This window comes from Poecilia reticulata, chromosome 4 (assembly GCF_904066995.2).
Source record: "Poecilia reticulata chromosome 4, P_reticulata-male-v2, whole genome shotgun sequence".
NCBI classification, from domain to species: Eukaryota; Metazoa; Chordata; class Actinopteri; order Cyprinodontiformes; family Poeciliidae; genus Poecilia; species Poecilia reticulata.
The window spans coordinates 32,546,178-32,570,806 of NC_088833.1; the positions used below are offsets into that span (position 1 = coordinate 32,546,178).

At 38.2% G+C, this 24,629-nt stretch overlaps 1 protein-coding gene and 1 long non-coding RNA gene across 12 annotated transcripts in view; one reads left to right on the forward strand and one right to left on the reverse strand.

Annotated features, from left to right (window-relative positions):
• szt2 (SZT2 subunit of KICSTOR complex) overlaps positions 1-24,629 on the reverse strand; it is a 165,600-nt gene that overhangs the window by 84,708 nt on the left and 56,263 nt on the right. For 10 of the 11 annotated variants that reach the window (XM_081606674.1, XM_081606677.1, XM_081606678.1 and 7 more), the window contains exons 28-43: positions 23,133-23,379; positions 21,580-21,733; positions 16,946-17,038; positions 15,639-15,717; positions 14,564-14,851; positions 13,050-13,185; positions 12,590-12,706; positions 12,380-12,449; positions 12,009-12,194; positions 10,935-11,144; positions 8,628-8,871; positions 6,997-7,071; positions 4,211-4,349; positions 3,152-3,284; positions 2,808-2,928; positions 2,482-2,634 (exon numbers count right to left, since the gene is read on the reverse strand). In XM_081606674.1, the coding sequence (XP_081462800.1) occupies positions 2,482-2,634; positions 2,808-2,928; positions 3,152-3,284; positions 4,211-4,349; positions 6,997-7,071; positions 8,628-8,871; positions 10,935-11,144; positions 12,009-12,194; positions 12,380-12,449; positions 12,590-12,706; positions 13,050-13,185; positions 14,564-14,851; positions 15,639-15,717; positions 16,946-17,038; positions 21,580-21,733; positions 23,133-23,379 (2,445 nt within the window). The remainder of the gene's footprint in view (positions 1-2,481; positions 2,635-2,807; positions 2,929-3,151; positions 3,285-4,210; positions 4,350-6,996; positions 7,072-8,627; positions 8,872-10,934; positions 11,145-12,008; positions 12,195-12,379; positions 12,450-12,589; positions 12,707-13,049; positions 13,186-14,563; positions 14,852-15,638; positions 15,718-16,945; positions 17,039-21,579; positions 21,734-23,132; positions 23,380-24,629) is intronic. The other variant, XM_081606670.1, reaches the window with a different exon arrangement.
• Positions 10,282-12,352, forward strand: LOC145551527 (uncharacterized). Its single transcript, XR_014087396.1, has 2 exons — positions 10,282-10,486; positions 12,027-12,352. It is a non-coding gene; the product is annotated as an uncharacterized LOC145551527 (long non-coding RNA).

Below are 24,629 nucleotides of genomic sequence, written 5' to 3' on the forward strand. Positions count from 1 at the left end.
CTCTAACCCACGTTTTACTCAAGGGACTCTAACCCAAATAGGGCTACTAGTAGGGGACAGTGCCCGTGCCTCTCCGGGGGTGGGCTGTACATCATTAAAAACTAAACACAGAAAAAGAGGAATAAAAAGAAATGAATAAATAGATAAAAATAAAGATAAAAACATTAAAAACATCAAAACCTGCACTCTAACCCTAATTTAGCCTTAGGCAACTCTAAACAGGTGGGTTTTAAGTTGAGATTTAAAAGCACCCAGTGTTTCAGCTGTTTTACAGTTTTCTGGAGGTTTGTTCCAAATCTGTGGTGCGTAGAAACTGAATGCTGCTTCTCCTCGTCTGGTTCTGGTTCTGGGGATGCAGAGCAGAACCAGAACTAGAAGATCTGAGGGGTCTAGACGGTTGGTACAGCAACAACAGATCTTTAATGTATTGTGATGCTAACCCGTTCAGTGATTTATAACAGTATTTTAAAGTCTATTCTCTGAGCTACAGGCAGCCAGTGTAGGGACTTTAAAACTGGTGTTATGTCTCAATCTTCCTGGTTTTAGTCAGAACAGCAGCAGCAGCTTCTGGATCAGCTGCAGCTGTTTGATTTATTAGTCAGACCTGTGAAGACGCTGTTGCAATAATCAATGTGGCTAAAGATAAACGCATGGATGAGTTTCTCTAGATGGTGCTGAGACATCAGTCCTCTAATCCTGGAGATGTTCTTCAGGTGATAGAAGGCCGACTTTGTGACTGTCTTAATGTGGCTCTGAAGGTTCAGGTCAGAGTCCATCACTACTCCCAGGTTTCAGGCTGATCGCTGGTTTTCAGTTGTAATAACTGAAGCTGTGCATTGATTCTAGTTCACTCCTCTTTAGGTCCAAAGATAATAACTTCAGTTTTATTTCCTTTCAGCTGGAGAAAGTTTTGGCACATCCACACATTGATCTGTTCTAAGCATCTATTCAGTGATTGGATGGGTTCAGAGTCACCTGGTGACATCGTGATGTAGAGCTGTGTTTCATCCACATAGTTATGGTAGCTGATCTTATTTCTTGTTATAACCTGAGCCAGTGGGAGCATATAAAATATTGAAAAGAAGGGGTCCTAGGACTGAACCTTGGGGTACCCCACATGTGACCTTTGACCTCCGTATTTATGTGGATATCATTGAACACTTTGACTAGGCCGTCTCTGTGCTGTGGTGAGCACAAAAACCAGACTGGAAGGAGTCAAAGTGATTCATTATTGTTAGGAAGTTATTTAATTGTTTATAAACAGCTATTTCAATAATTTTGCTGATGAATGGGAGGTCAGAGGTCAGAGGTCGGCCTGTAATTCTGCAGTAGTGATTTGTCCAGATTGTTCTTTTTTATCAGTGGTTTGATAGTTGCTGTTTTCAAAGCCTGGGGGAGAACACCTGATGAGAGCGATGAGTTACTATTTGGATCAGATCAGTAGCAACGACAGGCAAGACTTTCTTAAAGAAATGTGTGGGTAGGACATCCAGACATCAGGAACCAGAGCTTAATTGACTTATAATTTCTTCTAGGGTTTTATAATTAAGTAGTTGAATTTGGGTCATTTTTCCTGCATTTGTTTTGTTTGGGCACAGCATTAGTACTGTCTTTGGAGTGGATGTGCAAATTAATTCTCTGATCTTTTGAATTTTCTCTAAAAAGAAACTTGAAAACTTGTTGCAGGCGGCAATAGATTGAAGTTCAGGTGGTAACGTCATAGGAGGGTTTGTGAGCCTGTCAACAGTAGCAAATAAAGCTCGAGCATTGTTAAAGGTTTTGTTTATGACATCTGCAAAGAAAGCCTCTCTGGCATGTTTTAGTGTTGTGTGATAGTTACGTAGTCTGTCTTTATAGATGTCATAATAAATGTGCAGTTGAGTTTTGCGCCATTTCCGTTTGGCCCTACGGCAGAGTTGTCTTGCAGATTGAACTACTTGTGCATTTCTCTATGGAGATTTCTTCCTACCAGACACAACTTTCACTTTAATGGGGGCAATGTAATCAATGATATCTGAAAGTTTGCACTGAAAATCATTTACCAACTTATCTATGACACTATAACTTAGAGTGAGGAAGAAGATTAGATTTGATTAAATGTTTTTGCTGTGTTTTCTGTGATAGAACGTTTTGCTTTTTGTCCAAGTGTGTTAACGGATAAAGAACTGTTAAAGATAACAGCGAAGTGGTCCGACAGAGTGACATCAGTTACAGAAACATTGGAAATATTCACACCATCCGATGCGTCACAAGTGTGTTTCTAATGATATTATTACTTGAATGGTGAATACACAAAGGGAACATTTGGTGCCTTCAGCACCATCCTCTGGTATTCATAGAACTGTATTTACATGTATAACTTTCATCTCTAAAATGAAAATGCCATTCATTTGTGTATGTCAACCTAACTGTAAAACTGTAACATATACATGTTCCTCACAATTTTGTTCACTTTAGAATATACAGAGATCTCCAACTCACCCCTGGACACCCCCATGTTGGGTCCCATCTTAAGGCGTGGATGGATGTGGATAACTGTACTCCACACAATGTCGCATGCAAAATGCCCAGGGATAAATTGCATGGTGGCTGCCAAGTAATCTCTGGCCTGGTAGCTCTCCTCTGTGTTGTAGTCTGAGTGGTTTGAACAAAATATACACAAAATACATATACTTTAGTTTTCATATGACTGCAAGGGGATTTACATAAGTTTGTCAAGTCAGAGAAACATCCCAACCATCATATTTTAAATGAGCCACAAATGAAACTGTAAGGGCTGAAAAAACAAATGTTATCTACCAACTCACCATCAGTGGTGTTCTGCCTTTGCCTGAAGAGAGAGTCATTCTTCCAGATATCCTCCTCACTTTCTGCCACCAACAGTGTGTTACATACATGGCTATCATGCAGGTCCTGGAGCAGCATGCGCTTAAACATACCAAAAACAATAAAAGTAGGATTCTATTAAACCAATCTGCTTAAAGCATTCAAGGAATTTTCATAACTGAATGACAACTTCCAGGCGTGTTTTTCTGGACTGTTATCTGCTACTCTGTGCATACTCAGGATGGTGGAATTTGATCAAAAAGATAAAATGACATGCAACAAATCCTAATCCAAAATAGTGTAAAGATGTAACAACTAAAGCCACCTGATTTACAATCCTGCAAACTTCACCAATCCTCCGGACCACAGTTTGATGCATTTCTAAGAATTCAGGAAGCTCGTGTTCGACTTTCCTTTCTAGCTGTTCCACATCAATGTCTTTTTCTTCACTCAAGGATCTGGGAAAAAAAAATCTAATTAATTCAAAGAAAGTCATAGCTTCAAATATCTATAGCAAACTGTCCAATATCCCAAATAAAAAGCAACATTTTGTTTTCTCCACAACAAAGATATATGCTTAAATTCCATTACGAACATAGACAATGACAGAGAAACACCATCTTTAGAAGAGGAAAATATGAATCACATTTTGTTGACTGAAGTAAAAAACATTTAAAAAGCCCTCACATTTTTCCAATTTTCCTCTTAGAGAACCACCAGCAGTGATTCCCCCAGTGGATACACATGCTCCATTTGTTTATTTACTTTGAATAGTTTTATGATAACAGTGATAGCAGTGCATTTATTGGATAAATAAGCAATCCCAACCAGCAAATCAAAACATTGCACTACGCATGAGGATTTAGGAAGACATGAGAAAACTTACAATAAATACCTGAATTTTGTACCTTCAGAACATTTAGCTAAGCATACAAATACTTGTCATAGTCCACTTGATGCAATATGCATTTATTTTACTTTTAAGTGTGACCAAAGTTGGTTCTTAGATCAATTGGCTAATTATTTCATTAGGATTTAACTGGCATACCCAGAATAACAAATTATTTTAATTGCATTTTTTGAGTTTTTCTGTTTTTAAGGCTACAGTTGGTTTCAATACCGGTGACAAAGTATAATATAATGTATAATATAATGTCTTCCAATAACAAATAGTGACCTAGTCATATTTTCATATGTGCTGACAACTTTTGACATGTTTTAACATAAAAACACGGTTTTGCCTCTGGTGGACTCCCCTAGCGCCGCCACCACTGGGATTAGCTAGTTTTCTGGGGCAAACCTGGTATCAGGATCTGAGATCAGGTAACTAAATGAAAAAATGTACACAAAGAAGCTACAGATAATGATTGACAGTTATTCTGACCTGGCATGAGAGTACACCTTCACTCTGTCCTGATGGATGTTAACAATGAGCCAGAAGTCTGGCATTGACGGTGACTGACCCTCCTGATCATCAGGGACAGGACTCTCAGACTCAGAGTCACTGCTGCCACCATCATAACCTTCATTAGAACACAAAAACAAAACAGTGACATTGATTCCATTTCAAACAGAATCCCTTAAATACATACAATAACCGTGGGCATCTTCTGAGGATGATGAAATTGAAAGACTTTCTGGCCTTGGAACTGAGTTTTCTGGTTAACTTTGGTTTTCTTTGCTCTTTCAACATTGTGTCCTGCAGTGGTGGGAAGTAACGAAGTACAGGTACTTCGTTACTGTACTTAAGTACAATTTTTGTGTATCTGTACTTTACTTAAGTAGATTTAATAATGGGGACTTTCTACTTTTACTCCACTACATTTTACAGTAAGTATCTGTACTTTCTACTTCACTACATTTCTACAAAACTGTCGCGTTACTCGTTACATCCAAGTCGCGTTGCGCTTTTTTTCCGTTAAAATGTGAAGTTCAGGGATTTAAGGTGGCGCCGTAAAATCCGAGCAATAACGTGACTTAGTGTCTGTTGTCACCCATCGCCTCCACCTTTACTCGCATGCGGAGCTCCAGACATGCGCAGTGGTTTCCTCTGAGCGGGAGAAGATGTCTGTCTAATCGTCAGTAATATAATAGCGCTGCATAAATTGATATGGCGACATGTAAAATCAGCAGCGCTTCGCTTTCACAGACGGTGGGACTTGGTCCAACTTTTAGCGTCACTTGGAAGGAAAGCTTAAAGAAAAGTAAGATCTGTGGACGTGATGCTAGCAAAGCTAGCTGTACAGAGACACATGTTGCATCTGATGAAAAAAAGTTGTCACTCATGCGCTGAATTACTGTGTGGAGGTGTTGACTGAGGTGTCGCAAATATGGGACAACGCTGTGACCAAAGTGCAATATAGTACTATGACATTCAGGAACGATCCAATACTTCTGGACGGATCTTTCACTAAGGTTGATAGGACTGAAGCCTCACTGAAAGCCGTTCTGTGTCCTTGTAATGCTCTGCGTACGCTGCAGTAGCTATTATTTTATTTCATTATATATATATATATATATATATATATATATATATATATATATATATATATATAAATAATTGGCGAATAAATAAATCATGAACATAAGAACACAGAGCATGCTCATTGCCCTTTGTTTTCGTCACATGTCATGGTGGCAGACTGCAGGAGGGAGGGTGAGAACAGTCACCTCTTTCTGCTTGGTTACTTCTTGTGTGTTGCGCCTTGGACAGTGTTCATAGTTGAGCGTTGTTTACCATTAATTGCTATGTTTAATGGTGCAAACAGTTGTGGTTTCTGACATTGGCAATATGGGCAACCGCCCAGGGTGTTTTTTTTAGGGATGGCAGGAGACCTCTGTGGATTGTGGCACAGAGATGAAAGCAAAACAGAATGAAGAAGAGTTTGAATTGATACTAGTTACATTTATTTCAGCTCTAAGTATTTAATATCTGGGTACTTTTATGGAAATGTGGATCTATCAGATCAATTTGAGAAGCAATTTTGATACGTAAAACTTATTGTTATTGTGTCATGTAGCATGAGGTGCTGGTCTTGGTCTTGGGTTCGGTGGTCTAGACTACAACTCTGCTACGTGGCTCCTTGGTTCCATGTCCTCCCCTTCCCACCCTTTCTGTTGGATTTCTTTAAAAATATAAGCCACTAGTGGCAAAAAAAAGGTGAAATTTTTGCCACTCAATTTCCATCCCTGACATTATGATGCATAGAATCACATATCTAAGTCTAAACTATGTTACAGAGTAAACACAATAAAAACATGTTTTATCTGTGGCATTGTTCATTAAAATGTCACATTTCTAATGTATTAAAATTAAATACAATCGGTATACTTAATGATATTAGCGATTAGGTAATCCATTCAGCAAGTACTTTTACTTTTAATACTTAAGTATTTTTAAAAGCCAGTACTTTTTGACTTTTACTTTAGTAAAATGTTAATGTGGTAGTTTTACTTTTACTTGAGTACATTTTTGTCCATGTATTTGTACTATTACTTAAGTAAATTTTTTGAGTACTTTCTCCACCACTGGTGTCCTGAGAGTGCTTGAACACTTATGATGCTGTTTACACCAGGAATCAAATCCTCACATGCTATTCCTTTTCCCGCTAATGTACAGTATTATAAATAAAAAGCCTCTCTTAACAATCAAAGGTTGCAGAGCAGCTTTTGGGAAAACTTTGAAAGCAGTTGTATCTGAATTTTAGAACCCAGTGTTCAAAAGGCCACATCTTCATTCCTTTTTTCATTTCCATGTGTTTGACAGCATTGGAAATCTTGGGATCCATGCTTTTAGAATTTTCAAATAACTCAAAACACCGCTGAGAAAACTGTTTCTACTTTTGCTGTGGTCAGACAAAAATATGATATTAAAATGAGTTTGATGTTATGAGACGTTTAAGATCAACAGAGAAGCAAACAAGAAATCTGTAGTGCGCCCTTGGGTATATGATGTATTTTTATGTGGGCTGTACTTGTTTCTTTTAGAAGCAAGCGTAAACAAAAAAAAAAAAGATTGTTATTTGGAGCCATAATATTGACTTGCCATCAATAAATAGTTAAAATAAATAGTTAAAAATATAAAACAATCAGTTAGCCATCAGCAACACACTAAATCCAAAACTCAAATAATATTGTATCAAGCAGAACTCAGCTGCGGTAGGAGCATACCCTGCATGTCTGAGTCCAGACTGCCCTGGCTGGAGACAACACTCTGGACACGACTTGGCTTTAGTCTGCTGCAACCTGAGAACAAGATTTGATCCATTTTACTTTTCTGTCAATGTCAAAGGGAAGAGCTTGATAGATGGCTATTTATGCCAAACTCTGAAATAAAACAGACAATTTTCAGCTTGACCAGACAGTCAAAATTCAAAAGCTCCATATTTTCCATCCATCCATTTTCTTCCGCTTATCCGGGGTCGGGTCGTGTGGGCAGCAGCTTCAGAAGGGAGGCCCAGACTTCCCTCTCCCCAGCCACTTCTTCCAGCTCCTCCAGAGGGATCCCAAGGCGTTCCCAGGCCAGCCGAGAGACATAGTCCCTCCAGGGTGTCCTGGGTCTTCCCCGAGGCCTCCTCCCGGTGGGACGTGCCCGGAACACCTCACCAGGGAGGCGTCCAGGAGGCATCCTGACCAGATGCCCGAACCACCTCAACTGGCTCCTCTCGATGTGGAGGAGCAGCGGCTCTACTCTGAGTCCCTCCTGGATGACCGAGCTTCTCACCCTATCTCTAAGGGAGAGCCCAGCCACCCTGCGGAGGAAACCCATTTCGGCCGCTTGTACCCGTGATCTCGTTCTTTCGGTCATGACCCAAAGCTCATGACCATAGATGAGGGTGGGAACGTAGATCGACCGGTAAATCGAGAGCTTCGCTTTTTGGCTCAGCTCTCTTCACCACGACGGACCGGTACAGCGCTCGCTTCACGGCAGACGCTGCCCCAATCCGCCTGTCGATCTCCAGCTCCCTTCTTCCCTCATTCGTGAACAAGATCCCCAGATACTTAAACTCCTCCACTTGAGGCAGGACGACCCCCCTGACCCGGAGAAGGCACTCTACCCTTTTCCGGCTCAAGACCATGGCCTCGGATTTGGAGGCACTGAGCCTCATCCCGGCCGCTTCACACTCGGCTGCGAACCGCTCCAGTGAGAACTGCAGATCACGATCTGATGAAGCCAACAGGACCACATCATCTATAAAAAGCAGAGATGCGATCCTAAGGCCATCAAAACGGATCCCCTCAACACCTCGGCTGCGCCTAGAAATTCTGTCCATGAAAGTAATGAACAGAATCGGTGACAAAGGGCAGCCTTGGCGGAGTCCAACTCTCACCGGAAACGAGCCCGACTTACTGCCGGCAATGCGGACCAGACTCTGACCAGTCATACAGGGATCTGACAGCCCCATATTTTCAAATCAGTAAACGTACTGTACCTGAGTTCCAACAGATCAAGTTTATTTAAGCTCTTTGGTTTAGAAGTTGATACTAAGGAAAGTTGACTTAAAAACTTTTCCACACAATGTAGACTATTTTTGTTTTGGTGCTGTTAGCAGCAGGTGGAGTGCTGCTAACAGCACCACCACTCTGTCATGTTTGTTTTGGGATTTCAATCTTAGTATTTCTCGTAGCACGTTTCTGGGTGATCTGTTTGAAGTGGGAGAGCAGAAATGCATAGACAAGGGTAAGAGAAAAACAAGGTTCAATGTTCCAACTTTCATGGCTGAATTTTAAGAGGTTCTTGATGTTATTTAAAAGCTGTTAAAAAAAAAGCAAAACGTGTGAAATGTGTCAGTCAGACTCACTATGAGACAGAGAGGCTGACGGAGCAGAATCAGACAGGCTGACACTGGAGGCTGTTTTTGGAGGAGAACTGGACTCAGGATTGCAGGAATCGGGCTGGGGAGGACTAGGCTGACTCTGGTCCCTCACTGTACTAGAAATATCTTCAGAGTCTAACTTCTTGGCTTGGACCGTTTCTCCGGCTTCGGCTGCAGTTGTGTCCCCATAAGCATCTGTGTGAAGATTGAAGGTCTTCCTGTCTTCACTCTGGAGATGGATGGAGATAGTGAAATATTTGTCTTTATCACATAAATGTATTTAATCCAAGTCTCCAGGTCTGAAGTTTTACAAACAAATTGTTGAACATAAGATTCTTCTTCTCATATATAAAGCTCTAAATAATTAAGACCAACTGTTGTTACTGGTGGTTCTTCGAGATGCTACAAGTTATTAGTAAATTCTTGTATGGAAGAGTGAGTTTTTTCAGAAAATAAATTAACTAGACTTTTATAAAACTGGACTGCAATCTGCTGGGTTCCCTTAGATCAGTAGCTCTCAATTAGTGGGTATTGTAAAACCAATACCAACGATAACTTTACAAACCCTCAATATTACGAAAAACTTCACCAGTAAACAGATGAAGCATATTTACTGTGAATGCAAAATGTTAAGCACTTTTTATCTCCTCTGAAAAGCTGGAATATAAATATTGTTTCAAATTTTGCACAAAATTTTTGTTCAAAAACTACACATATTGAAAAACAAGCTGAAGCAGTTGACAAATAATTTTTTACAAATTTTAAAAAGTTTTACTGTTAGTAAAAAAATATATATCCCAGTTGATCATGTGCACTTTTTTTCTGTTGAGAATCCTGCAGACTGAGCAGTCTTGACTAAATGTTACTGACTGTAAATTAAACTTGGAAACTGTTTTGAGACTAAAAACAATGACATGAACAACTACCACTTATTTCAGCTGTTTTGATATTTTTGTCATTGAATTTGGAGTCAGCGGTCAGTATAGATAAGTTATTAAATATCACATTCGGAATAGTGTTTCACTTTGGGCAGAGGGTGAAAACATTTGTTGTTTCTAATGGGGCTCGAGAGAAAGTCATTAAGAACCACCGCCTTACACAGAAATGTTTTACTGTATTTTGACTAATTAATTGAGCATGCTGTACAGTCCAATAACTAGAATCATTTGGAATGCATGTGTGATTGAATCAATATGATTTTTTTGAAAAATGCGTTGAGATGACATTTGTTGTAAATTGGTCGTCATATAAATAAACTGAATTGAAATGACTGATCTTCCACATAACCCTGATCCACAGATGGGTAAGCATCTTGAAGTTAACAGAACTGCTATTAAACGATATGAAGTAAATATTTCATATCAAGTCAGAATAAATAATTACATGACACCATTTTGACTAAACATCTGATTGTGAGTCTTTCGATAATATTTTCTGCATTATTTTTTAAAAATGCTTTTATCTTTACTTTTATCTATTTATTAATTTCTTTTATTCCTCTTTCTAGTGATGTAAAAGTGGCGAGTGACTGAGGGTCATTGCGCGCACAGAAAAACCCTGTAAATTTTAGACTCTAAGGTAAAAAATGGTGCACAAAAATCCATGTAGGACGGCGAAGTCCTAGCGCAAAAATTCACGTGACAGGTGGACGGAGCCTGGTGCTGCAAGGTGGGAGACATTCCTGTTAGGCCACGGTGCCTGGATAATACCTGGATAATACCTGGATAATACCTGGATAATACCTGGATAATACCTGGATAATACCTGGATAATACCTGGATAAAACCCGTGTTAAACGGACGGCGGAGTCCGGTGACGACAGGCGCTTAAATTCCGTAACAAAAGTATGTTTTAATCTTTTTTTTATTTTTTCCAAAATCTCTTTCTTACTGTTTATTCAATGTCACATGCTGCTTTTATTTTTTCTTTAATTATGTAAAGCACCTTGAAATGCCTTGCTGCTGAAATGTGCTATACAAATAAGATTTGATTGATTTGATTGATTGAATATGGGATAGATTTCAACTGTCTGAAAACTTCCATGACTCATAAAACTAAAAGCCTAAAAATTTAAAACCTGACCCCAACCTTAAGAAAGTGGATTTTAAGCATCATATTAAAGACTTTGTTTTTCAATCTAATTTAATTGTTTACGCAAAAGATATATATATATATATATATATATATATATATATATATATATATATATATATACATATATATATATATATATACAACGGTTTGTCAAACAGTGATGAGAATTCCTTAATGAAAAGAAATGAAGTATCTGACCTCTTTGTTGTTTCCAGACTCCAGTTCACTCTCCAACATCATAGGTTCTATGTGAGCTCTATGGTTGTCTTGTGGTGAGGTTGTGGTTGTCTCAGATAACCTCTTTGTGGCCTGGATCCTCTGTGGGTGATTTCTACTCAGGGACATGTAGTAGAAGTTGTCCTGCACTACATTCAAAATGTAGCCAGAGAATGACAATCTGCAGAACTCCTGCACAATCAGAGAACATCCCATCAGACATTATCTTTCTGTACGCATTCATTTCCCACTGCAAGGTCCAGCAGAAAAACAATGTTAATTCTTCATGAAAGAAAATGTATATTCACTTCTGCTATGACATACTACAACTGTACTGAAATAGTTCGTTCTTGTATTGAAGAAAAATTGGACTATTCTTTAACAAAAAGAGAATAACGTACCACTATAAGTAGAACTTACATCAATCTGTGCTTTGGCGGGATGTTGAATTGTTAATTAATTAATTTACATGGCTAAAGTGAGGGTCTTACGTTTGATATTATTACCAACCATGGAAGCCTACTGTTTGATTGCTTGTATAATTTACAAGCTGTCCTTTGCAATACTATTTATTACAAGATACAAGAAACTCATTGAGGACAAATATCTGCACAAGAAATATTAACCAATATGAGCAGATGGCTTTTTCAAGAAAACAAGGACGTGTAACACCAATCGCATTATTTATCTATTATGTATGTTTTCAGTGTGGAAAAAGAGGTGTGTGTATGTGTGTATGCGTGTGTGTGTGTGTGTGTGTGTGTGTGTGTGTGTGTGTGTGTGTGTGTGTGTGTGTGAAAAGGTCTCGCACACAAAACAGAAGAAACAAACAGAAGTTGCTTCTTATATTTCTGGTAAAGCATTGAAGAATTGCTTTTATTCATTCTGTTGCTGAATAGAAACTATGGCCAAAAGCAGCACCTGTGGCTTTTTCACATGCAGAGCATATGGCTATTAAGACTGACATTGAAAAACACAGAAAGCACTAGGAGAGGCTAACAGGAGCATTTTCAGAAATATTAATCCTATTAACTAAGATTCTTTGTATGGTCTTGCCTCTTTGAATTTTTCCAGTGACTGCTCAGGTCCGAAGACAAACTGAAGCGGAACATCTTCACAGTGGCAGTGCGGTCGTCCGCTGGAGCGTAAAACATGCTCTGCGACTTTCAGCAGTGTGGCTGAGTTGATGACCCGAGAGTGACACAGAGCAGAAACAATCTCATCCTCCAGCAGCCAGCGGATCTGAAACACATGGGGAACAGAAAAATGCTGTACTCTATATATACATGTACTCTGTACAGAGGACATAGGAAAAGATTCATGCCTGGACACATTCATGGAACTAACATTCAAAATAACAAAATAAACAATTGAATAAACAACTATGTTCTTCCACAGCATTTAATGTTTGTTTTAACAGAGCTCACCTCATCAAGTGTGGCCAGAATTGCTAATTTGTGAGGAAGAGGACATTTGGATAAGGGATCGCCAGAGACCCTAAGTGGAAAAAAAAAAAAAAAATATATATATATATATATATATATATATATATATATATCAGATACATAGAAGAGATTCTGAATAAGTCAGAATTATATAGAAGCAATGTTATATTGTGTCACAAAAAAAAAAAGAACCTTTCATCATCAGTTCCCCTGAGATTGTCGAACACCATCATCAACTCCTCATCAGAGCGATAGGAAGAAGGCTGTCCTGGTGAACGATTCAGGGAAACACTGCTCTCTGAGGTGTACCTGAATTCATTATTATTGAAAATGAGTTACAGAAACATTTAATCACCCTTTGGGATAGATAAATAATTCTTGAATTGAGTTTAACTGAATACAGAAAATGTTGGGGGAACAGTCCATTTCCTCTTTCAAATCCTTCTGAACAAACATATTTTTATGTTGAAGTCATAGTGATTGTTTCTTATATATATATATATATATATATATATATATATATATATATATATATACACACACACACACACACAATAGAAAGAAAGTAGCTCTAAAAAAATATGACAGCTTTCATGGGTAATAAATGTTTCCTAGCTCTTGAAAAATCCAGGCTTTGCTCTCTTCCACTGACCTGTTATGATGGTAATCAGCCATAAATTCAATTTCCAGGGGCAGAGTCAGCACAAACACATCCAGAGTTACTGAAAGCTCAGTCAGATCAACAGACTGTAATGTCTCCACGTTATCCAGACAGGAGATCATTTCACCTGAAAGCACAGCATTCAAGTTGAGAAGTGTAAGAAAAGCAGCAACATTTTAAACTTCCCAGCTGAGTACTATCATCTTAAAAAACTGAAATACCGACAGTCAGGTCTGGGTTAAATATACTGAACAAAAATATAAATGCCCCATGTCAAATATTGTTGCCATGTGTAGTTAACTGTAAATGAGCATTTGCTGACATTTTATTGTACAAAAGTAATATTTCTCTTGATTTGTGTATAATTTTTAACCCAACTTGCTGTCAGTGACCATTACTCAGTGAGTTCTACTCGGAGCATGGTGGGGCATGTCCAGTGGATGATCAAACAAAATGAGCAACAGCTGGACAATCATTGGACTGTGGAGAATAAAAGGAGATCCCAAAATGTCACATTTTGCCACAAGTTATAATGCCTCAGATGTTTGTGCATCTGAGGCACAAACATCAGCTCCCATGCCAATGGGAGCGTGCCATTGGCATGTTGGTTGCAGGGATTTCCACCAGAGCAGTAGCCGCACGGCTCAATGTCCCAACAGACTGGCACTACTACAAATCAACCTCATCCTTGTCAGCCATGTGTGACCACTCCAGCACAAGATCACCACATCCGGCTCGTCCATCTGCGGGATCGGCTAAGGCCAGTGACACACGCAGCTGATGACACTATCGGTCTGCACAACAGACGCATCCCACCTCAGACTGTCTGTAACCGCCTACGAGAAGCCAACTTGGTCAAAAATCTAATTCCTCCACCTGACCCCTATCGTGTTCAAAGGACTGTCAATCCGCTACAAATGGCCACACCACGATGTTATCAAAGTCGATATGAAGATCAATAATTACTGAAAATATTTTTAGTTTCTCTATATATTGCGTAACCCAAATGTTCATAAAACTCTTATATTTGACATGGGCTGTTTATATTGTTATTCCGTTTATAAAAAAACTATGACTCTAAAAGCTTCAACCACATAATGTCCTGGTAGAAAAAAAAGTAAATAGTCTAAAACAATAGACTTATATTTCAACAGACTTAACAACAGACAATAAAAGTTTTTTCTTTCCTGTGATAAAAACCCCCAACCTTGACAGTACTAAAATTAGAAGCTGAGTGTGTTGTAAATATAAGTTCACCCTATATTCAATGAACATGCAATACTGCTCTTATTGAGGTGGACAACATTTTTTATTTAATTTTGCTAAAGTTAATAACTGTAATATGTTCGTGTCTTGTTACATATTCACCTAATAAGAAATAATTCTAATAGTAATAATGCAAAAAAGTTGGTGTATTCTCTTACTCTCATTTTTGTCTTTTAAAAACTTAAGTCTAATCACTCATTTCCCATATCAATAGACTGTGATAGCAGATCTATGCTCACCAAGGCATGTGGGAAGAGTCTGAATAGGCATAGAACCATGGCTGCTGTTCATGTTGACAGAACAAGTGAAGTGAAGAAACAGTGGTGGCATGTCCAGCTGCGGCCCCTCGGCCTCTAGGAGAGACTCTCCATCCAGGATGCTGAAGGAGTCTTGGTCCTGGTTGACAGTATTGGAGTCGGATTGGGAGCATTCTTCACCCTCTTCCTGTGAGCTGGTGCCTACATGGTCCTCATACTCAACCACCAGGTCTGTGTCACTCTCCATCAGACAACAACCCGACACATTCTCTGGAGCAAAAGAATATTCAGATAGTACTCTGGAAAAGTAACAGTTTCTTCCACAGCATTTGATGTTCCTTGATCAATGTTTAAGATCAAGAAAGAAATGTTAGCATTAGATGAAGATGACCAGAGTAAATACAAAATGAAGTTTTGAAAACCAACCTGAATCCCTGTTAAATCATGAATGAACATATGCTTATGAAGGTAGAGTTTAATTTGACAAATCATGTCAACGTCTAATTACTGCCATCCCCATGGAATCAAGAACAGCTAAATAGAACCTGCCTGTCTGCATGAAAAAGGCTCAAATATTTTTAAAAGCAACAATGAAATGTCCTAACATGAAGGCATTTTAAAAAACTCAAGCAGAACAAAAATGGGATTCAATTGCAAAACCACTACTAATCCAAAAGATCCCAAAGGCAAACTAAAAAAACACTGATGATTTCCTAATCTTTAGGGAGGTATTTTATGCAGTGAATAGATCACAAAGGAAGTTTTAAGAAGGTGTCTGTCCTGTTACATCTGGTAGCAAAGTAGTATTTTACTATGAGAATATATCTCACCAACAGTCAAGCATGGTGGTTGAAGTGTGATGATCTGGGACTGCTTTGCTGCTTTTTAAACTAAACACATCGCCATAATTCCTTGAACTGTGCTTCAGCCCAGGACATTTCATTTGCAATCAGCTAAATCAGGTGTGTATTAAAACAGGGAAACTACTAACGCATGCAGGGCAGTTGTTGTTCCTTCAGGACCAGGGTTAGAAAGAACTGTCCTAAGGAATGCTCACCATCTTCACTTGTAGGCTCTGTCTCTGAAACTAGCTCTTCATTAAGTCTTCTTTCAGTCTCATCATCCTCAGACTCCACCTGGGTATAGAATTCACAATGAAAATGGTCAACTTCTTGGATCCAGTGGAGTCTCAATTGGATTTGTTTATTTTATTTCAAATAAAACTGCTAATAAATATTGGTTTTACTCATCTACCTAAACTCTATTCATAATATCTAACACAGTTGAAACCAGATATTTGTGATGGCCTGACATCAGGCCTGTGATGACCAACTGAAAGTGGCTTCAGTTGTCCTTTAGCCAGTTTAGAAGGAGATTGACTGTATGCTTAGGGTTATGGTCCATTTGGAAGACCAATCTGTAGCCAATGGTGCTGTGACTCCCATACTTCACAGTAAGGATGGTAACAACCATCCCTGTTTTTCCTCCAAATGTATCAATTGTCATTATGGCCAAACGGTTCAACTATAGTTTCATCAGAGCACAGGACATGTTTGTTCCTGTGTGCATTTGCAAACTGCAATTTGGTTTTTTATGTTTCTTTTGAAGAAAATATTTTTTCCTCACCCATGTCTGAACAGGACTGTTTCACTGAGTAACTACACTGCCTTACCAGCTTCAGCTAACATCTACACTCGGCTTCTGGCTTTTGTTATGGGCTCAATCTACACAGATTGGACTGAGAGGTATGACGGTTGGAAATTCCCATCATATCTAAAATTGTTTGAACATATGAATGCAGGACCTTCAGGCATTGGTAAATTGTTCCCAAGGATGAACCAGACTTAAGCAGCTGCACAATTCTCTTCCTGATATCTTGGTTCATTTCTTTTCGTGTCAAAGAAGAAAGTAGTGGACTTTAGTGTTGCTTTAAAATACAGGCCTGACTACAATTAATTCAAATGTGCCAGTTAACCTATCAGAAGATCGTGGAAGGAAACTGGAAAGGTTTGATCCAAGTCATATATTTTAAGACGGTTATCCCTGATATTGACCAAATGTATATAAACTTTTGAATCCAAAGAAATAATACAAATAAATCTCTAAAAACGGCTCTCGCCAAGATATCTGGTATTTAGCTAATATAATTTTAAAATCATTAATAAAATAATAACTTTAGTCATTCTAATTAAGCTAAAGCAAAACTCATTTGGTCTGATTTAACTTCAGGCAGTAAGAAAAAAATATGGACGCATCATTTTATTAGATGTATGTAAATATCTGGTTTCAACAGTATGTTTAGTTTCTTGTTTCACTGTTTACAAGACTACATTTTTCAATGATGACATGAAAAAGAAAACTTACCTCTTTCTTGGATGATGGAGGAAAATAGAAGTAGTAGTATGGGTTTGATGGTACACTTTTAAAATACTGCGACAGGATCATCAGGAACTTGTCCTGTTAAAAAGATTATCTTTAAATCTGGATGACATTTGATTCTTCCTTACACATTGCAAAACTTAAGGTACAGTACAGTGTCTGTAAAAGTACACCACCATTTCTACTGCTTTTACAAATCAGTCATAATTAACAAAATTAGACTATTTGACAAAGAAACCCCTACAATTTCAAAGTGAAAACTGATTTCTTCAAAATTATGACAATTTAAAATTTGAAATTTAATTTTGAATAAGTGAGACACTCAGGTGATGTCCATCCCAGACATGGTGAGACTATAGCACTAGCTCTGCTGGCTGGGCCTCTGTTGATTAAGGTCAGTCACATTAAATGGGCTGAATATTTATGCACTCTCTTGTTTTATCTCGCATATTTTTGATTTAATTATGTTTTTTCCCCAAAATTGCTTGGTTGACATAAAGCTTTTGACTTGGAGGTATCTAAAGAATTCATTTTTATTTAGGTGAAATTTATTTTGAAATTCTTGGAAGCTCATTGGAACTGAGTCAAGTAGATAAAGATCTTAATTATGACAAATGACTCGTTTTATCAGCTAACATAACTCATAAGAGCGTCATCCTGAAGATCCCTCAGCAGCAGGAAAACCCAGAAAAAAACAAAACAAGAAAATGTTCTGTGCTCCTCATCAGAGATGATACTGCATTGTAACTAGTGCTGTCAATCAATTCAAAGATTTTATCAAATGAATCCCTCTCTGACGCTGTACCTAGCTTTCTAAGCTTGAAATATAAATATTTATGCAGTTGTACAAGCCCCTCCTGCTGCACTCCAACTAATTAAAATGCAAGCAATTGTTTGATTTCTTTTTTTCTTTTCTAGCATAAAGCAGGTAATGTAGACGGACAGTACTCAGTGGCAACTGTAGGAAACTTACTCCATTACACATGCATACAATTAGTAGTAAAATTGTTCAGGATACAACTGACAGGATATGTTTTACTTTCTAGTTCTTGTGAGCCCCATCCCTTTCTGATGGGTGGCTACATGGGCAGTTGCTCATATAGCTCATATGAAAAACCGCCACTGTAAGAACATTTAAAAAAAACATTTTCTTGTCTCAAATCAAAAATGTCTGAAGATTCTCAGTTTTCCAGGCTTATTCATTGTCAAATGAATATTACACTCATTTTGTTTTAAACGCTAATTGAGAAATGTCGCTCTTCACTCATTCCCTACAGAACTTGTGTGATGAGGCAACAGCCACTTGTCCTCCTGTAGCCGAGCGACCGGCATCATTTGTGCATGTGAAATTTCAAGCCGGTACAGAGAGATGTACACCAGTGGGCTACAGACGCAACACAAGAATGTTGAAAGTTGTGTTGCTGTCATTCTCTGTCACTCAGCAGTCCATGTGTGTCGAGTTCATAACACGGTGCTGTGACCTAGGCAACGGTCAGCTGGAGAGAGCTTTTTGGTCAACCTGGGTAGTTTGTGTAGTCTGCATTATGTGATATTACCGGGTTTTATCAGGGGTTGTCATGTTAACACTGACAGCCCCTAATTGTAACTTGACAAATCAAATGCTTGTGACAGCCGTCAGAAGCCTTAAATCAGCAGAACAGCAAATTTGCAACTTCTTCAAGAACATGTGCTTGTGGCAATGAGCAGTTATTATTACGCTTTCAAATATCCCTGGCTGTGATGTACAGCAGCAAATGAGTAAATTTGCAGTGATGTTTTTCACTTGTACCTGTACGAACGGACAATGAGCAAATCAACACTGGCTTTGACTAACAGAGCTGTGATGATCCCAAATCTGCCAACAAACTGTCATTTGTTGGCAGATTTTTCCAACAAATGGCAGTTGGAACAATCAGGATTATATAGATTTGGTTGTTGCTATTCCATTCGAGCTCTTTGTACAGGCTTAAGATAATCCAAAATACTAGCAAGTCTGGGCTGATTCCACAGAGCTGTTACAGAAAAGAATGGACATTTTTTAAAAATCTGATAGTACCATCAGAACCACAAAATCACAGCTATAGTGTAGAAAATAAGTTTTCCCACCTTCAAAGAATGGAGAGGTTTTTAATTTTCATCATAGGTACACTTCAACTATATATAACTATAAGAAAAAAACTACTTTAAAAAAAATCAGAAAAGTACATTGTATGACATTTAAATGATTCATTTGCATTTCATTGAATTAAATAATTGTTTTATTATTTAATTCAATGATTAAAGAAGCTAGAATTCTGCCTATCAAAGATCTGTTAGTTTATCTTATGAAAGCCTTTATATTCTCCATTCATTACCTGGATTACTTGCACTTACTTTGAACTCATTACTCCAGGGGTGTCCAAAGTCGATCCTGGAGGGCCGGCATCCTGCATGTTTTATTCTCTCCCTAGTGGCAGCAACAACCTCCTCAGCAAGTCAATGTTCTCCTCAGGCCTCTAAGGAGCCATCATTTGACCCAGGTGCACTAAACCAGGGAGAGAACTAAAACATGCAGGGTGCCGGCCCTCCAGGACCCACTTTGGACACCCCTGCATTACTTCAACCATTCCACCAAGGGCAAGACTAAAGAGCTGTCTAAAGACAGCAAAGACAGAACTGCAGGCCAAAGGTAGTGATGACCCAATGAAACACCAAGTAGCAAAGAGGCTTTCCAGCCTATTACTTTGCCCAAACGGTCCCTACTCTGATTTATTCATTGCTCTATAGTGACATCTGCTGTTGCACTGAAACTGTGACAGTCTTGTCACTTAAATAAATTATGCTTCAAAATATTAGAACAACAGTATGCAATGTCACAAGAAAGTTTTGTGAAACCCACTTAATATTAGGGTCTATTGGACCTACTCAATTATTTAGTTCTTAAAATGATTTGAGCCTAATTAATCCTACTAGTATGTAGGTTGTGGTTGAGCTTTCTTTTATGTCATGGGCTGATTTGACAACAGATTTAGATTTTGATTTAGTCTTTGGCATGTGGTGCTTGTGACTTTCTGAAAAACAAGAATTCTTCGAAATGATCTCTTTCTGGAACTTCTGCTTCTGATCCTGTCAGACAGGAGAGGTTCGTCTTTTGTTGGCTGCATTTTAGGCACTGCTAATCAAAAATATTCTTCTCATATGCTACTGTCTGCTGATGTGCCACCAAACTACCTAAAAACACACACGCGCGCGCGCGCACACACACACACACACACACGCACACACACACGCACACGAGTAACCACGGTTCATTTCACTTTTGTTTAGAAAACCGACATGCAAAACGAAGCAGTGACGAGTCTAATGTAATGTTAGTCATGTGGTTCTCAGCAAGACGACACAAGCATCAAAGTGGGGCTTCATCGGACATACTGTCCATTTTACTCGATTCACACTTTGAAGCCTGGCTGCAGATGTGCTGTCACTAGCTACAGGACAACTAGCAAACAGCTTTGTGAGACCAACTGTTGCCACAATTATAAGAAAAGGGAAGAAACACAAAATGATTCTCAAGCTCCTTCAGTCTGGGGCTCCAAGCAAGATCTCGTGAAGATTAACTTACGTGCTAAGAAACAACTTTAAAAGCTGTTGGTTGATGGGATGCCACAGTGACATAATAAAGCATGCAACCCATACATGGATCTAAAACACATTCCTGAAAAGTTAAAGCTCTAATAATTACAAAAGGCAGATCAACATGATGCAGATTAAAAATTACATTTCATGCAAGTTCATGAAGTAATGTAAGTAGTTCTGTAAAGACATAAATATAAATGCTCTTGGTAAAATAGTGTATTTTCATATGGTCTTTGTGACTGAACATCAAACATTAATAACAATATGTATCATAGCCTCTGCTTCAGAAGGTCATTCTGTTTAAACAGTAATTATAATGCTGTGTTGTCATTTTGATACATCAGACTTTTAACTTAATTTCTGAAAAACATTTTAACTTCCTGCCAAGCTTTTGTTTTCACCATTACCAGTTCATTTATATAAATTATAACTACATTTAAGCCTTGCTGAACTAACAATTCACAATCTCAAGGATGCTGTGTACTGTGGATTATTCACAATATAGAAGAGGAAATGGCTCTGTAAAATGAGATTAAACATAGTATCTGGAGATTTCAAGGATGACAAGTAAGGCTATCATTTTCTATTCAAAATAATAAGGTTTCAGTGAAAACATGTCAATAAGTTATCATTACCATACTTCTTTTTTGAATTTCTAATCATGACAGCTCTATGGAGGGATTTTACTCCAAATGTGTAATTACTTGCACTCAAAACTTCTGCTCTCTTTCAAATATTCTCTGTGCTCTCAAATCTTTGTGTTCATGCTCAGATTTTCTCCTCCCACGCAAAACTTCTCTCTGCACGGACTAACTCTCCACTCGCAAACCTCTCTGCAAGTTTTACTGCCAGAAGTTATGTCAGAAAAATCCCCCATATAGCTTTATTTCAGATGCACAAAAATAACTAAAACCCAAGGACATAAAATTTTTTTTAAAAAGTTCTGACTGAAAGAAAGTCTAATTAAAAAATATCAATCAGTTGTCTTAAATTTTAATATATACCTGAATGATTTTGTGCAAATCTGGGTATACTTCACAATCGGGTTGTGTTCGTAGCAGGGTCAGAGGGAATGCCGGTATTTTGGACTCATCCAGGATCCACTGAGAAGCCTTCCCTTTAGATTCAGCTTCACAACTATCCTCCATTTCAGGCCTACTGATGATAAAAGAGTATAGAAATCAATATTTTATTATAGTAGCATAACCTCGCATTGAATATAGCATTGAGTTAAGGAAAAATCCCATGTTAGGAAATCCTTCAAACCTAACCCTAACCCCAATTAAGCCTGCTTCTCTTATTTTCACCCACAGTTCCTATAAAAAAATGCAACAAAGGTATTTTTCTAGTTTGTTTGACTTATGTAGTATGTAGTAACTTTTGATTACCAAGTCCCAAAGTCTTGGATCCCTGGGGTGTATTTATGACATGGCAAAGAGGGCAGAAGAAAAGTTTATACATCTACTACGTTCAGTGACCAAAATGGTGAGGGACTTCATCTCCAAGACTCGCTGTAAAAAACATCAGCCAATAGAGAGTTTTAGGGTCCATGAGACACGATCTTACTTCAGTCAAATGAAATCCTCCAAGATGTCTTTTCTGTAAATTAGATAATAAATTGGTGGAAGAGCAACACATGGTCACTTTTAATTGAGGTGGAGACTTTATGACATTGTTGGCCTGCTTCTGTTCAAAGGTCCTGGGAACCTTGGAATAGTTTACAGCGTCATAAATGAACTCTTTTGAAATGTTGGGAGCTTTCAATACACAGTGTGATGAAGCAAGAGGTGGAAGAAGAGCCAAGGCACAGACAGCTGCCCCAATAAGGTGTTTTAAAAGGTTTGAGGATAAAAGAAACATACAAGTTGCTTGGACATAAAGGACATGGAGCAAAATGGAGCTCCATAAATGTCTTCGCTCTCAGACTGCAGGTTTACTGGTGGATCCTAGAAAATGTGAAAAAGTTTCTAGCGAAAAGTTTCTGGGCCTGTGTCAGCATAACTACAGAAATAGCTCGGGATCACCTAAGCCAGTCTAACTTAAAAAACTTTTCAAAAGAGAAGTTTTAAGTCTAGTCTTAAAAGTAGACAGGGTGTCTAACTCAGACTAAAACTGGAAGCTGATTGCACTGGAGAAGTGTCTGGTAACTTACAAATCTGGCTCTCATTCTAATGTTTGGAATTCTAGAAACCAGCAGTAAGCCTGCAGTCTGAGAGTCAAGTGCTCTGTTAGGAATATATCAGTCCTCCAGCAAAAAAAATTAAGTTTGCAAATTATGAGGTGTTTGTGTTAATCAGCCACTTTTGTTTTGGTTCTGTGCACTTATACAGACAGATCAACTTCAATCTAATTTTTCTTGTATTACTTTTGTAAATCTGAGCTAAATTAAACCTTTGAGTTTCTTATTAGATTGAACATAGCTGACAGTTTACAATCCACACACGCTAGTTTTTGTTCTTTTAATATGTAACAAGAAAGATAATGTTTAAAATGTTAGTGACGTCTCAAAAACATTTGTCATTTATTTTCTTTATAATTTCATACTGGTTGAACTCACCTGCATGTTTCTGCTCGCTCCTCCTGAACCTCTCCAACACAAAAGGTGGCAGGTCTTCTTAAAAGTTTTAGACCTCCTCCCAGTCTCTGGGCTTTGCCACTCTCCCTAAAAACCCGCATGTGACCACAGAGAGTTTTTAGGAAAGCTGTGACGTCGATCTCCTGCAGCGACTCTTCACAGTAATCCATTGCCATGAGGATGTCCTGGGAGCTTATGCTGTAGGATTGTTGCAGGCTACGGAACACACCTGAGACACAAAGGCATCAAGCTATGATGACGTGGTAGATGTCATGGGAATACACTCCAATTATATATAGTCTGCTATATATTTGGACAAATTTTTTGAGTATGACAAACTGCAGCAGCTATGTACACATGTAAGATTATTGCTTTATTATTCTGATTGTATTGCCTTTTTGTGCCATTCTGGATCTATCAATACCTAATGGAAATAGAAAAACTCCCACAGGCAGTACTTTGGAGATTTGCTTAATCGACCATAAGCACCAGACGTTATTTGATCAACTGAGAAGGTAATAAATAAATGTACGTTCCTCAGAATGTATTCAGGGTGAAAAGGTTCAGGAAAACAGTCTGGTGCCCAACCTAGAGCTGAGCAGCTAAGCATTTAAAGCAGGGATCCTCAAATCCAGGCCTCAAGAGTCGGTGTCGTGGAACTCTTAGATGCGTCTCTAGTTCAACAGACCTCAATTAAATATTTAGAAGGTAATTGCAACATCCCATGCCCGTCTATGTAGTGTGCACTCAGACAAAGTGAGCAAAGGCGTTTGAGTGTTCAGGTTAAAAGCGTTCAAAAATTTGAGAATTGGGACAGAACGCCCTTGTGTCATAACTTCGACATCCAAAATGGTGGGGCTGGTTTTTGTTTAGGCATTTGTGCTGCTAAAAAGTACAACTACAACAAAAAATGGATTTTAAATGTACAAAAAGATATTTCAGCTTTCCAAAGTCATTGCTGGAGATATTTGGCTGTTCATACGCATTTTGTTCTGACGTGTTGAATACATAGCAAAATTTGATGTATTCAAACATTTAGTACTTTACATTTGAAAAGTGATTTTTTTTTGTTTTTTTTGCTACAGACACAGTTTGTGAACATTGCCATATTTCCAAGATGGCAACTTTTTATTGTACGATGATGTCAAAAAATACACATTAAAATTTACCAACGTTCAATTTAACAGACTTAAATGAAATTCCGTCTGCAATTCAGCTAATTAAATATATGATTACATACTAACGTTTATGCAGCTAAAAGTTAGTTTGGTATAAAGTGGAGCTAATGTTCTAAAGATCAAGTTAAAGACAAGCATATGGCACACATAAAATAGAAAAAAAGGCCCATTGTGAAAAAGAAAGACTAATGGAACTAAAATGTGCTTCTTAAAAGAACCTTAGAAAGGTTTTATAGAACACGTGACAAGAAATCTCTGATCTCTGATGTCAATTTTCTTCTTCTTCACCCTGAGAAGAAAA